This window comes from Leptonotus elevatus, chromosome 18, assembly GCF_054856555.1.
Source record: "Leptonotus elevatus isolate MCC_2025b chromosome 18, RoL_Lele_1.0, whole genome shotgun sequence".
NCBI lineage: Eukaryota > Metazoa > Chordata > Actinopteri > Syngnathiformes > Syngnathidae > Leptonotus > Leptonotus elevatus.
The window spans coordinates 2,286,007-2,301,521 of NC_141256.1; the positions used below are offsets into that span (position 1 = coordinate 2,286,007).

Genomic DNA, 15,515 nt, shown 5'->3' on the forward strand with positions numbered 1-15,515 from the left:
TTTGTTTTGTTTTCGTCTCGCTACGAAGAATCCTTAGACCATAATATATATTGAATAAAAGGGTTGCCGGATGACGTGAGAAGTCTTTCTTCCACTAAGGATTCCGAAGATTATGGTAGCGTACTGCTTTTTTCTTTTTTAGCAGTTTGGCCGAGGTTCGGACCGCTGGATAAGTAATCATGATGCTTATTTGAGAACGTCCATTTACACGTAAAAAGTTATTTTGAAAATGCGCCTGTTTGAAATTGAACAGTATTGAGGGGTCCAGGTTGATTACGGCGATAATTGGATTTGTGTCGCTGTATTTGCAATCGAGAGATTACGTGGTTTTTATTTTATTTATGGCGCTTCTACTTTTGTAGTTTTGAGGTCAGGATTACCGTATCAATTACTTTTGTTCTACGGTTTAATTCGATAGCGCGTGACGAGTTATTTTGAAAATAAGCGCCTTGCAAAAAATTTGCAATATATGGAGGACAGTTTAGCTCAGCGGGATTGGGTAACCGCTGTGTATAAACGAGAGGTCACGTGATTCTTATGTGTGTCTGTTGTGTGGCCATCTATGTTTTAGTGAACGAGGTTGTTTTTGCTGTCATGACTTATTTCGCAGATCCGATCAATTACGTCATTGATCGATTGCGCAAATTATGACATTACAGCCGATTATCGATCATGCATAAAATGCCAATTATCGGCCGATCACGGTCAAGCTGATCAGATCGGTCTATTTTATAAGTCTATTTTCTATATCCTGTGCAGTACATAAGTTGAAGTGCTGTTTACCTTAAATGGGTTTTAGCTGTCAGAATTACCTTGAATTTTAGAGCCGGAACCGCAACACAAGACAAGGTCTGCAGACCCTGGAATTGATCCTCCAGATCTCTCAACCTGCACAGAAAAATGCCAGATTTGTTTTACAATACACACGTGCATGCATGATAAATATGCAGTTATAAAGAATGTGCCAAACCTGGCAACAGGGGCATTTAGACTTTTTATAGCCTGTGCAATTAATCGAAATTCAATTACAATTTCAATTATTACACTCCACAAAATCAGCATAATCGTAAAAAAAGATTATTAATACTATTTTTTTAGTATTATTAATACAATTTTTTTGTTATTAACTCTTTGACTGCCAGACGTTTTCAGAAAAGGGATGCTGTCAGTGCCAGCCGATTTAAGCATTTTGACTGATCTTTCAAGGTCCACAGAAAATGTTCTGTTTGGACTATGGAAACACACATACTACCAAATGAAAGATTGAACTTTCATCTTTCATTAGAAAAAAAAGTTTGTTTCTTCCTTATTCCGTTCTTTAGTAATCAACAATAGAAAATGGTTAGTTTCACCCAAAGGCGCTTGTTTTGGACCAAAATACGGAGAAATCAAGCTTTTAGTGAAACGATATTATTTCATGGACTCTAGTGAATTTTACACTTCCTTTTGTCCATGAATGATGCCACAAACACCTAAATAGTGATTTACTTCTATAAAACACTACCACCAAGAATGAAAAAGTGTTTTTTGATAGCAAAATACGTTTATTTACATTCAACAGTGTAACAATTTGACAACAATTTGGCAAACTATTTACAAATGTGTGCAACTGTGGTACTATTTACAACGTGGATGTTTCAACGACAGTTTTTCTTTTTGTGAAACACTCCCCTGCGTGCAAGGAGACGCAACAGGATTTGCACAACAGATTAGTTTCACTGCGATTGCCTCTTCGCGTGCAGAAGCTACACTTTCTTGCAGGCCGTTTTTTCCGGGGAATAGCAAGTATATACTGCAGTGTGTGTTGCCATAAAGTCTAATATCAGGATCATGTTACGGTTACGTTACGGTGGTGTTACGTCTGGCTTCCTCATGTCCTTCAGTTGCTATACCGGGTGGTAAGAGATGTTCTGATCCATCTTATCCACTCCATTCATGGTGGCATCGTAGTCCAGAACCAGTGTCTTCTCCGTGATCAGACTGTACCCGCTCCTCCGATGAATATGCATTGGACTCGGGGTACTCTTCATTGTCCGATCGAATGTCCGCTTGTGCAGCTCCGGCGTTAGCAGCGCTAGCCGGTGAGGCTTTATGACGTGAGAATCATCAATGTGCATTGGTCGATGCTTTTCGACTACTCTCCATCGCCCGATCGAATGTCCGCTTGTGCAGAAGTACCCGGTCGGTTGTGCTGCGCGTTTTCCGGCGTTAGCAGCGCTAGCCGGTGAGGCTTACTACGTGATCATAACGGTCGCGTCAAGTCTTCCAACTTTGGCGTCAAGCTCGGAGTCATCATCATCGTCGACATCAATGGGCTTTTTAGTATTGATCGATGCTTTCCGTCTTTGAAAAAAATGCTCAAGCGTGAGCTGCTTGCAACCGGTCGCCATTGCTGCTTCATCAGCCATTGTTGCATCATCAGCCATTGTCCCCTCAACACTCTAGCTCCGCCTCACGTCTTATACTGACGCCCACGGTGGGCGGCCCACCCAACCTTGTGCAAAGAGAGTCATCGCTGCCATCTAGGGGCCAAAACGAGTCATTAAACTAACTAGATCTGCTTGATACTTGATACACAGCTGCCCAAGGCTTTCCTCCACCCGTTTCCAAAAAAAAACAAAAAAACATAGTGAACGTCTTTTAACGTCCTCGGCGCCCCTCCGTAGGTTTTTACTAAACGTTTTATAACGTTTATGGCGGTCAAAGAGTTAATACAATTTTTTTAGTTATTAATAAAAAGAAAAAGAAAAATTTAAATTTTAAAATAACTAATTTATAAAATGCTGTTTCATCCAAAAGGAACTTGCATAACTATAGTGTTTCAAATAATTGTATTTGTCTTAATATTTTTTATTTGTTTTTGACGTTTAAACATGTTTTTGTTTTTTTTTGGGTGTTTTTTTTGTACAAGTAATAATCATCCAAAAGCGTTAAGTCCAGTTAGTATTTTCAAATACCTGAGGCGTGTGAGTCTGAGTTGCTCCTGAAGATGGCGCTCTTCATCGCTTGGCCAGCGGGCCTTTGTTTCTTCTGGATCTGGCACTTCTAAATGATGAAAGCGCACAGGGTCCCAGCCGGTCATGATGTCAAAAGTGATGACACAGCCTAAGGAGTGTGACACGATGGACACCTTTCCATTTTTTTCAAAATCAGAATTTCTTGAGCAGAAAAGGGAGTATAGACGGTTCAGCTCCAGAGTCAGACCCCGGGTAATCTACAAAAACACAACGATAATTTGTCACATATGGAAAATGTACAGTAAACAATGTATTATTAGTATTGTTTGTTGCTTCTATTCACACTAGGTTGTGGGATATTTTATGACGGCTCGCTAACACGACGCACATAATTGTTTAGTCCATAGGTGTCAAACTCCGGTCCTCGAGGGCCGCAGTCCTGCAAGTTTTGGAGGATTCCCTCTTCCAACACAAGCTGATTCCAATCAGCAGGATCGTTATCAGGCTTATGCAGTTTGCTGATGAGCTGATCATATATCAGCTGTGTTGGAGAAGGAAAACATCCAAAACCTGCAGGACTCATTCAGACATGTCAATGAAGCTGGAAACATACTCAACGTAACACGCCGCCTACGCTAAGGCTAACTTCAAAACTAAAGCTTTACCAAACAATACATTGATGCCAATGCAATAGCCTTGGTGGGCTTTTACTTTGAAGTCGGCCTGCGCGGATCTCATCATATACTATATTAAACCATTTAGACTTTTTTCCCCCAAAGACCTTCAAGTGTCAGAACTCTTTGCCCTGTGAGTCTGCACAAACCTACAGGTTACCTCATCTCTGTAAAGTGGACTAGTGTAGTACATGATGTCCATGGCGCTGCTGTTCAACATGTCTCTGAGACCTCGCAGTTTGTCTGGAGTGATGGTGTCCACTGTGTCTGCAAGAGTGTACGATACAAGATTAAATGTACATGAAAAGAACGGCTAACCTTGTGTCACCTTTGGCTTTTATTACAGCCTTTTTGGGAAGGAGTCATTAGTGTGGCACAGTTTAATGTGGTAATAATTGCCCGTGTTGTTGTAAAAACTCTCCAAATTTGTGAGAATTTGTGCAACGCCATCTACATATCACCTCACAGATGTTCGATTAGATTCAGGACTCTGGTTGGGCCATTCCAAAACTTTAATCTTCTCCTGGTGAAGCCATTATTTTGTTGTGATTTGGGTTATTCTCATGCTGAAATAAATTTCCTCTTCATCTTCAGCTTTCTAGCAGAGGTCTGAAGGTTTTGTACTGACACTGAATGGTAGGGGTGCACCGATCGATCAGCCAAGGTCAAGATCGGTCCCGTTCCCTTCTTAACTCATTCACTCCCAGCTATTTCCACTGAAGCAACCCCCTTTGCTCCCGGCTGTTTTACTGGATTTTGACTGATTTTGCAAGGCCCACAGAATATTGTGTTCTATTGCTATAAAGACGTGGAACCTACCAAAAGAAAGATTAGGGTCTCTTCTTTCATCAGGAAAAAAAGTATATTTGTATCCGTTTCCGTTTTGCAGCAAGTAGCATTAGAATATAGTTAAGTTTCATGAATATTCACATTGTTTGTGAAAACTGTTAGAATAAATGTACATAAGCTATCCCATATTTACTCTTATAGTATTGCAAAGCATAACAGTGTGACCTATGTTTGTACCTTGTGGGTTGGGGTCGTCTGTGAAGAGAGCAGAGCGCGAGAAGCTGCAGTTGCAAACCAGGAACTGAAACCTGACAAGATAGCGGCTGGAACATTTTGCAGTTGAACTGCGAATTTTGAAAATTGTAATCTGTGCACATCTCTGTTTTGTTCTCCTTGTGAGCAAAAATAATCTAATTCTGTTGTCTTCCTTCCTTGTCTGTTGTTTATTAAATGTTCTAAGTTAATTAAATGTTCTAGGTTAATTAAATCTGACAAAAACACTGACAAAAAGAGCTTGTTGCAACATGGCCCTGGCTCATTGCTTATACTCTGCTGCCACCTGCTAGCCCTTTTATTAAATAACTACCATTGCTTTAAGACACCTCTTCATGTCAGAAGCTGCATCAAAGCCTTCTGTATGCTCTTGCATTTTTTCTTTTTCTTTTTTTTAAACATGTAAATACGTTTTTGGGAGTGAAGGACAAAGTATTAAAAAACCTGTTTACACGTTTTTGGGTTTGAATGAGTTAAAATAAAACCGTTTACCGATCTCATCGCCCTCCTCAGAGGTTTGAAAAAGTCACCCACTGTCCTCGTCTCACTGTTGAGAGAACTACTTTATGTGCAGTTAAAACAACACGTTTGTATTGTTCCTGGGTATTGTTCAATAATTTACAATAAAACAAAATTGGAGCATTGAAGGTGTATGCTTTTGGTTATGAAAAAAAAACAGGATTTGTCAAAAATCTGGATCGGCAGGTCAAGCCTTTTAAAGATCAGGGATCGGTGAACAACCGGGAAATTGTGAATGTGCACCTCTACTGAATGATTTTTGGAACTGTATATAATTTAAGGTGGCCTTCCCCAGTTCCAACTGTACACAAAGCATCCTCTACCACAGCAATGCTTCACTTTAAGTACACTGCAAAAATGTTCGCTGTGATTTCACAATAAATAATTGGATACGTTTTGCATGACTTTCACAGTCAGGATTACAGCAAGTTACTGTAATTTCACATTTACAATGCATTGTTGTAAAAGCACAACTGTATTCTTTAACTTCACAGCTGCAGTGGCAAAGCAATTACTGTGATATTATATTACTGCGGAATTACAACTTTTGCTGTGCACTACAAATTTGTTTTACAAAGCTTTACATTCACCCAAACACTTTCAAACACCAGTGGTCAGCTACTGACATGCAGGATGTGGCCAGGTCCACTCGGACCAAATTTAGGGTTCACTGTCTTCCTCAACGACACTTCAACATGGTCACAATGGCTGACAATCGAACCCACAACCTGACAATCGAACCCACAACCTCCCGGTTGGGAGACAACTACTCTACCACTGAGCCATGCCACCCTTTTTGCCAGGTTGCAGTCACTCCAAGTTGCAGGAAGCGAGCAAAAGCTATGACATCATACGCGACTACCTCGACCAAAACTTGTAGTTTTTCTAATTACGTTTTTTTCAAAAGCTTTTATCTCAAACGTATAACTTTTTTCACATAAAATGTATGTTTTAAATTCATTAACAACATATTTGGATTTCATGTCACAACTCAAACAGGACCAAAAGATAGTATTTCTCCCCTCATTCACTGAGCATTCATATTTTTTCCGATCTAAGGTCCCATGACCGCTCTGAAGGGGCGGAAAGCGGCTTTGTTGTTGATTTATATTTCACCCAAGAAACTTCAAAATATGAAATTGTTGACACTTTTGTGCCTTTGTCGTCCTGTCAGAAAAAAGTGAAAAGGCGTCTTCGGGTTCAGTGCCAAGTTTGTTTAGGTCAAGTGATTTACCAGTGAATATTTGAATACAAATATTACAATGTAATAATACTGTTGAATACTGTGAGTCGACATCCTTGCTTCTTTTTTTTACTGTGTTGCTGTGATATTACAGGCCTTGTTGTGATGGAACAGGGGTTTTTATTGCAGGATTTTACTGTAAAATAACAGTTAACTCATTCAATCCCAAAAACGTATATAAATGTTTTTTTAAATAATTTGTCCTTCACTCCCAAAAACGTATTTATAAAAAAAAAATTATGCAAGAGCATACAGAAGGCTTTGATGCAGCTTCTGACATGAAGAGGTAGTTTAAAGCAATGATAGTTATTACAAAAATCGGCCAGCAGGTGGCAGCAGAGTATAAGAGATCAGCTAGGGCCATGTTACAACAAGCTCTTTTTGCCAGTGGTTTCAACAGGAATGTGAATAATGATAAAACTTAGCTATATTCTAATGCAAAATGCTGCGAAATGGAAACGGATACAAATGTACTTTTTTTCCTGATGAAAGAAGAGACTCCAATCTTTCTTTTGGTAGGTTCCATGTTTTTATAGCAATAGAACACAATTTTCTTTGGGACTTGCAAAATCAATCAAACTCCAGTAAAACAGCTGGGAGCGAAGTGGGTTGCTTCAATGAAAATGGCAGGGAGTGAATGAGTTAAGGCTGGTATTGCAAAATGAAGCCAGGCTAGGGTGTTATTCTTTGGATAATAAGGCCAATTTTTGGATGGCTTGCCAACCTAGCGTGCCCCATACCCCAGATATACAGTGCCTTGCTACAATTTTGAAACGAATATCACAAAATCTGGCGGAACAGCAGTGTGTTGACTTCTTATAACGACTGTACAGTATGAGCAATTACATTATTTAACTGTGGCATTTGGTCATGTACTGTATAATATCCTAATTCTCTTAAAAGATGGAATAGTGAATGACTATATAATTTTTACCATAGATACCATAATATAACTGTATCTAATGCCAACATTAGCTTTTATCCTAAATGGCTATGTGTAGAGTTGCAGCATACCTCCATCAAGAGCCAGTTTCGACCTCCATTCAACAGGAAGGAACTCAACATGCTCTGTGGTGCGATTAGGAAAGTGCTTCTCCTCCATCTTTCTGGCAGCATCTCTCATCCTACCAAGAGAGTGTTACTGTCAGTGTCAACAATAATCCTGATGCATACTGTACAGACTCAATTGTCTTACATGCTGGTGTTCCTAATAATGCGACCCTGGTCCATCTTCTGGCCGATGCCATGCACCACAAACACAATGTGGGTGGTTTCAGGTGGCGTGTCCTCAGGCGCTGCCTCCTCCACATACCCTCGGTGGAGACGTGTCCCGCTACTGGAAGCTGTGGGTACAGGAGGACATATCAGCTTTCAGAGGTTGTTTGTTGCCACACTGGCCAAGAGCAGTGACAATCGTCGGGTTTCCATCCAATTGTTCCGAAATTTTTAAGCAAATTTACTGAAAATGCGCACAACGGACATGCGACTTTATGCCTGTTTCCATCTGTTCTTCTTTTGCGAATATTGAGAGGGGACTTCGCCGCTGTAGGTGGCGGTATACGCCATTAATAGATGTGATCCAACAGTAATTTAAAAGAAGAAAAACAGGAAGCGACTGTGCCGTGCGATGACGTCGTATGGGTTTTCTTTTGTAATTCTTGATAAACCGTAGCATTTCTTTGCTGTTTTCCATCTAAAATAGCATAAATATTTGTTTCTTTAATTAATTCCAAAAGATTTCTGTTTCGTCGTCGTCCCCAAACATACCTTACTTTATTGTCCAACATTGCTTTGGGACTACAAACGTACGTTTGACGTAATATCCGGTCAAAATGTGTGACGTGTATCCGGTCTTGTCAGCGTTTATTCGCAAAACTTGTTTCCATAGCCCAAATTCGCATTTTCCTTTTTTCGATACGCTTCAAAATCCACTCTAAGCATAAAAACTTTTTTTGGTGAATTTTGGGCCCTTTTTCAATTTTGTAGCGTTTCCATTCAGTTTTAATTTCGCATTTCTTGAAAATTCGAATAAAAATGGGTGGATGGAAACCGAACTAATGTCACACACGGATCGCTGTGTTCTTTTCCGCACTTAAATGTCTGCTTGCGAGCTGTGAGTACACTGCATTTAAAGTAGCACTAAGGAACTTTTCAACTGTAATAAAATATTTTCATAACTCTTCTGATGAAACATCGACTTAAAACTAGTTGAATGGTAAGTTTGCCATGGCCTGAGGGGGTCTATATAATTTTTACTGGCACTAAGCAACTTTGAGGAGGATGGTAGGAAGGAACACTGCCACACAAAACACTACAAATGTACTGAATGCTTTATGGCATACGTCACTTCCCCCTTTCCCCATTCGTTACAAAGACGGAAGTCAATTTGAATGTCAACGCACGATTACTGCTCTCCTGGCAGAAGCTGCAAAACAACTTAAAAGTTTTGTCTGAGGAGACACAAAAAAAGGGATGCTACCCAAATAAAAGGACAGTCAATTAAGGATCAACATTGGTCCGTCTTTCACTCGCTGGCGTGAGCGCAAAAACGACGCAATGCGCTTGTCCTCATGGAAAATGTGGTCTTCCTTCAAGCACACTACTGCTTTTGTCCATATGGCGCCGCTATAATCAACATAAACTGAAAGTTCCTTAGTGTTGCTTTAAAGAGTATGAAATGAGCTGCATTGATTGGCAATGAATGTCGGCACAAAAAGCACTTTTCATTTCATTCACTTGTAAAAGAAAAAAACAATATAATATAAAACAAATATTCTCCAATGTAGAATGAACAAAGACAAGTCTTACTTTTTTTAATTCACTGGCTTGTACGTGTTACCAACACCCACTGTAACCCACATCCGCAGATTTACGCCGCTTGCGGCCCCGGATTAGTGCCGGTCACCCAAACAGAGCCCCCTGTTGTTTTGCAATCATTCTCCCCCACTGTGATACCCTTAAAGGGGAATTCAACTCCCAAAAATGATTTACAATCATATGTGGCACAGCATTCTGATTAGTGTTGTTCCGATACTGTTTTTTGGCCCCCGGTACCGATGCTGATACCATACCGATACCTAGTTGTTGTTGGGGGGGTTTCCAACATGAAAAAGCTGCCCTGCCATTGGTTCAGAGCATTCAAGGGCCAATAGGATATCTTGGCTCGGCATGCAGTGAACACGACACACAGTTAACACTACAGAGGTGGCAAATCCAGGTCCAGAAAGTAAAACCCCGGCCACAGTTTGGCTTTAGCCCCGGGTGCTAGCTAGCTAGCTCCCTGGGTGCTTGTTTACCTGCTAGTGAGCTAGCTAGTGTTAGAGTAGACAATATTTGTATTGTACTCTTTGCGTGTTCAATTAACTGAATGGTGAGATTCTGGTGAAGAAGTCCCTTTGCAAAGGTATAATTATCAGAAGCTTCTGATCACACAAAATGAAGACACTCAAGCCGTGTTCCGTTCAGATTGTGTGTCCCTCCTTCCCTTGCACACAGTTTTTTATTGAAAAGTCAGTGAATACGAAAAGTCTCCTTTCTCCTCCCATGACCAGATTCCCATGAGTACAAATCAGATTAGACTTGAACAATAATAAATCAGCCTGTCCTTGGACTCTCTTCGACCGACTGAGACTGGTACTAGCTATACTCCCTTTAGATAATATAAAAAAGAAACTTGTTACCCTTCTCTTCTCAGGCGAGAGAGACAGATAAGAATACAATAGACAATACTATTCATTGAGCTATACTGAGTTAACATAATTATACCTACATCTACACAGCTATAACTAAATTCAAAATGGTTAAAATATAAAGTAAAACAGTAAAAATGTTAACAATGTCAACATTCCTTCAATTGGGCTCTAAAAAGAGCCCAAAACAAACATTTTTACAAAAAGATGCCAGCAGGATCCTCGTCCCTCTCATTGGATGCGATAGAAGACATGTATGGTTTAGCAGAAGCCACCATCATATGAGAGGACTTATTTTGTACATCCTGTTTTTCAATAGCAGTGGTAATAAGTCTTTGGCAAAGAGAACGAATACATGGTATTAAACAACATCCACAAATCGTTAATAACGCAGTGAAAACAGCCGCAGATATCAAAATTGAGGAAATCAAAGCTTTATAACGGCCAAACACATTCATCCAATTATCCCATACAGAAGTATCTACACCGGATTGCTCTTTCATTTTCTTATTGAGTGTTCGCAGCCCTTCAATTGCAATTGTCAGACTTCCATCTGGAGCAGTATTGTTAGGAATAAAAGTGCAACACTGATCTCCAAACATTGAGCAAACTCCGCCCTTTTCTGCCAGTAACATATCTAGTGCAATTCGATTTTGGAATGTCATCAAAGATGTAGCAGCTAACTGGCCGCGTACAGCCTCAAAGCCAGACTGAGTCCAATTTCCTAGCCTTTGTACATTATAATGTATATAATTAATTCTATCTACGTTTTTGTTTATGGTGCACCACCAGCAAATTATAGATTCGAATCCTGAGAGTACTTGATCAGTTAATTTGTATTCATCTGGCACACCTCTTGGTACTCCAATTGCATCAATGTAGGTGGGAACATTCTGCTCTTGCCAAGAATGTCGTTTGGTCCTCTGAAAAGAAGGAGGTTTTGGTTCCCAATTATCAATCATTTGTAACAGGTTATCAATAGAGATGGGGTAGATTTGTACTGGCATGAGAAGGGTTATGAGGGCACAATATCCTTTTGTATTTAAAGGCAACTTATCAAATATTCTGTTATCACCGCACCACCAGTATATGTCCGCCCTGGATCGTGGTTGGAACTTCTGTCCCACATCTACTATTGACACGCACTGAGTGATATGATTTAGTTCCCCCAATTGTTCTCCAATACCTGTCATTTTAATACATGAAAAATTACCATTTGCAACTGTGTTACTAGCCTGCCACAGTTTGACTTTAGCCGCATGTGCTAGCTAGCTAGCTCCCTAGCTAGCTCCCCGGGTGCTTGTTTACCTGCTAGGGAGCTAGCTAGCCTGCCACAGTTTGGCTTCAGCCCCAGGTGCTAGCTAGCTATAGCTCCCTGGCTAGCTCCTCGGATGCTTGTTTACCTGCTAGGGTGCTAACTAGTATGCCACAGTTTGGCTTTAGCCCCAGGTGCTAGCTAGCTAGCTCCCTAGCTAGCTCCCTGGGTGCTTGTTTACCTGCCAGGGAGCTAGCTAGCCTGCCACAGTTTGGCTTTAGACCCAGGTGCTATCTAGCTCCCCCGGTGCTTGTTTACCTGCTAGGGAGCTAGCTAGACTGCCACAGTTTGTCTTTAGCCCCAGGTGCTAGCTAGCTATAGCTCCCTAGCTAGCTCCCCGAGTGCTTGTTTACCTGCTAGGGAGCTAGCGAGCTAGCACGTGGGGCCAAAGCCAAACTGTGGCAGGGTTTTTACTTTCTGGACCTGGATTTGCCATCTCTGTCAGTGAATGTCTTGCACAACAAGCAAGACCCAAGATGCTGCATCCAAAGTCCTATATTAGCGTTGTAAATAATGGTATCGGCATATTACTTGTTAGTACTTGCCAAGACCACTGTTTTTATGCAGATACTGGTATCGGAACAACACTAATTCTGATTAAAGGTATAGTGGAGGACTTTCTTGAAACTTTTTTAAATGCGTATGCGCAAGACCATCCTATCTGCTCTCCTGCTCGTCCCGAGGAAACGCCTATTAAATGTCGGGATGTCGCATGCGAGCTTATCTTCCCTGAGCGTGCACGGTTCTTTCTGTTTACAGTCTCTTAAGCCGGTCTCGCTTCATAGATGTGTTTCCTCTTGCGACACGGAAAACTGCCAAAATTAAAAATAAATAAATAAATAAACGACTAAAAGTGAAAATAAAATATAAAAAATATAATTAAAAAATCAAAACAATTTATATATATATATATATATATATATATATATATATGTCCATGAATAAATAAACAAAAGTAAAAATAAATATATGAATAGAATAAAATATAAATCTTTTTATTTAAATATCAATTACATTTTTTTATTTATTTTTTTATATCCGTTATTTTCACTTTAGTCATTTATTTAGTCATTTAGTCATTTATTTATTTATTTTTCCTTTTGGCAGTTTTGGTCCTCCATAACATTTTGCATAAATGAAAAATGCAAAATGGTCGGCCCCTGATGGATAAAAATGGGTGAATTTTGGTGCTTTGTACGGCTGTATATTTATTTATTTATGCAGCTATATTCTACAAACACATTATTAACTCATTCACTGCCATTAACAGCTATAGACGTCAAAAATTCATTTGAACAATTTCTATTAGTTTAACATTTTTTTTCCATTTTTTGTTAACAAGAGTATGAAAACCTAGAAAATTGTTTGAGGTACATTTAGAACAGATATAAAATTTGTGATTAATCGTAAAAAATTAGGGGCGTCAGGTGATTACAATTGTTATCTTAATTAATCGCATGACTTCACTAGTTAACTCACAATTAATCACAAATTTTATATCTGTTCTAATACAAAAAAGAAATCTAGGTTTTCATACTCTTGTTAACAAAAGTTGGAAAACATTTTGATTTTTTTACGTCTATAGCCGACAATGGCAGTGAATGAGTTGATCAGAATATTGTGTTTAAACTAGCTGGGCTGTATAAAACATTTTATTGTCAAATTTATTGAAAAATTCTGGGTTGACTTCCCCAAAAATCTTATTTTCATCCCAGGGTGTACAAAGAGTGTGTGGAAAAACCCAGATGTCTGATTTGATGCCTTTTGTGGTCATCTATGAACAGAACATGTAATTTTACAAGTTTTCCCATGTACCTTTAGAAAAGCCCAGTTTCTGCGTGACAGTTCGTGCAATCTTGGATGTGGTAGCATCACTGTAGAGGTACACCAAATCCACACTGTGCCAGTCAACATGGCTGCGGCTCAGCTTCAAACTGTGAATAGCTGACAGAAAGTGACACAGTAATCAATTGCCAGTTCAATTTAAACTATTTCCTAATAGTTATTTTATGTGTGCATGTGTTTGTATGTAATGATAGCGCTAGAAGAAAAAACCCCAACAACTTTTCTTTACCTGCTTATGCAGTCAAACAGCTGTACTGTATTGTATTTGTATTTTATTCTACACATATGCATGTTTCCCTTCTTACTAGTGTTGTTCCGATACCGGTATCGGGAGAGGCCCCGATACTACATAACAACAGTCGTATCGGCATCGGCAAGTACTAACAAGTAAAATTCCGATACCATTATTTACCACACTAATATAAGACTTTGGATGCAGCATTTTGTGTGTCTTGTGCACGATATTCACTGACAGAGATGGCAAATCCAGGTCCAGAAAGTAAAAACCCTGCCACAGTTTGGCTTTAGCGACGCCTGCTAGTTAGCTAGCTCCCTAGCAGCTCCCTAGCAGGTAAACAAGCACCCGGGGAGCTAGCTAGGGAGCTAGCTAGCACCTGGGGCTAAAGCCAAACCGTGGCAGGCTAGCTAGCTCCCTAGTCGGTAAACAAACACCCGGGGAGATAGTTAGGGAGCTAGTTAGCTAGCACCTGGGGATAAGCCAAACTGTGGCAGACTAGCTAGCTCCCTAGCAGGTAAACAAGCACCCTGGGAGCTAGCTAGGGAGCTAGCTAGCTAGCACCTGGGGCTAAAGCCAAACTGCGGCAGGGTTTTTACTTTCTGGACCTAGATTTGCCACCCCTGTTCACTGATGTGTGACGTGTTCACTGATGTGTGACGTGTTCACTGCATGCCAAGCCAAGATATCCTATTGGCCCTTGAATGCTCTGAACCAATGGCAGGGCAGCTTTTTCATGTTGGAAAAAACAACAACAACTAGGTATCGGTCCGGTATCGGCTGATACTGCAAAACCGGATATCGGAATCAGTATCGGGGGCCAAAAAACGGTATTGGAACAACACTATTTCTTACCATCATTTCTTACCATCTTTGCTGTCTACCGTGGTGGTCACTGCCTCCATTTCATAGGTGTCCCTCATTTGTTGACCCCGGAAACGGGCAAGGTGTTCTTGCTCAATCATGTCACTCTCGTCCTCCTCCAAAGGAAGCCAGGTTCCATCAATGAACCACTGGCCTCTCATCACAGGAATGCGATCTTGCTCTGGGGAAACACCAAAACCACCATATAAGCTTTTATATTCTCATCCTTCTGATGTCATCACCCAATGCCATTCGCAGTCCCCACAAATAATTTATTTTTCACTGCAATTCTCAGCATTCACATTCGACTTCTTGTCTTATGTCTTATAAGACTCTATATAATGAATAAGAATATACTAAGTCTAATATGTGTTAAGACATCACAACGATCTTGTATACTTCATGAAATTTGTTGATAAGGTCATACTATGGACTTGTCATTCAAAGCAGAGTAAATCTTAATAGCGAAAGTTAGTGCCTAAGTGACACCCATTGAAAAGGAATGGGGTAGAATATTTTATGCATTTAATATATATTTTTTTAAATAATTGGCTAATTAAAAAGAAATATTGGCCGGGCCCTAATATAATGTAGCCGCAAGGGAGCACAAGCCAGTGTCTTCTTGTGCCGGTCCCAAGCCTGGATAAATACAGAGGCTTGTGTCAGGAAGGGCATCCCACGTAAAAACTTTGGCCAAATCAAACATGCGAATCAAATATATGACTTCCATACCGGATCGATCGAGGCCCGGGTTAACGACGACCGGCATCAGTGCTGTTGACCTACACGGTGCCGGTGGAAACTGGACTACTGTTGATCGAAGAATGAGAGGAGGAAGGTGTGTTTGTAGGAGGAAAAGGAAGAGGAACACCAAGAGTCTAGGACTGAAAGTAGGGACTTTGAATGTTGGAACTATGACAGGAAAAGGTAGAGAGCTGGGTGACATGATGCAGAGGAGGAAGGTGGACATATTGTGTGTTCAGGAGACCAGGTGGAAAGGGAGCAAAGCTAGATGTTAAGGAGCAGGGTTCAAGTTATTCTATCATGGTGTAGATAGGAAGAGAAATGGAGTAGGAGTTACCGTGAAGGAGGAGTTTGTTAGGAACATCTTG

The 15,515-nt window shown here is 40.3% G+C and overlaps 1 protein-coding gene across 3 annotated transcripts in view; it reads right to left on the reverse strand.

Moving 5' to 3' along the window:
- Window positions 1-15,515, reverse strand: part of ddhd1b (DDHD domain containing 1b) — a 61,120-nt gene that overhangs the window by 40,896 nt on the left and 4,709 nt on the right. For 2 of the 3 annotated variants that reach the window (XM_086061096.1, XM_086061094.1), the window contains exons 2-8: window positions 14,408-14,584; window positions 13,275-13,403; window positions 7,651-7,798; window positions 7,470-7,579; window positions 3,792-3,898; window positions 2,958-3,214; window positions 813-888 (exon numbers count right to left, since the gene is read on the reverse strand). In XM_086061096.1, coding sequence (XP_085917222.1) covers window positions 813-888; window positions 2,958-3,214; window positions 3,792-3,898; window positions 7,470-7,579; window positions 7,651-7,798; window positions 13,275-13,403; window positions 14,408-14,584 — 1,004 coding nt within the window. The remainder of the gene's footprint in view (window positions 1-812; window positions 889-2,957; window positions 3,215-3,791; window positions 3,899-7,469; window positions 7,580-7,650; window positions 7,799-13,274; window positions 13,404-14,407; window positions 14,585-15,515) is intronic. The other variant, XM_086061095.1, reaches the window with a different exon arrangement.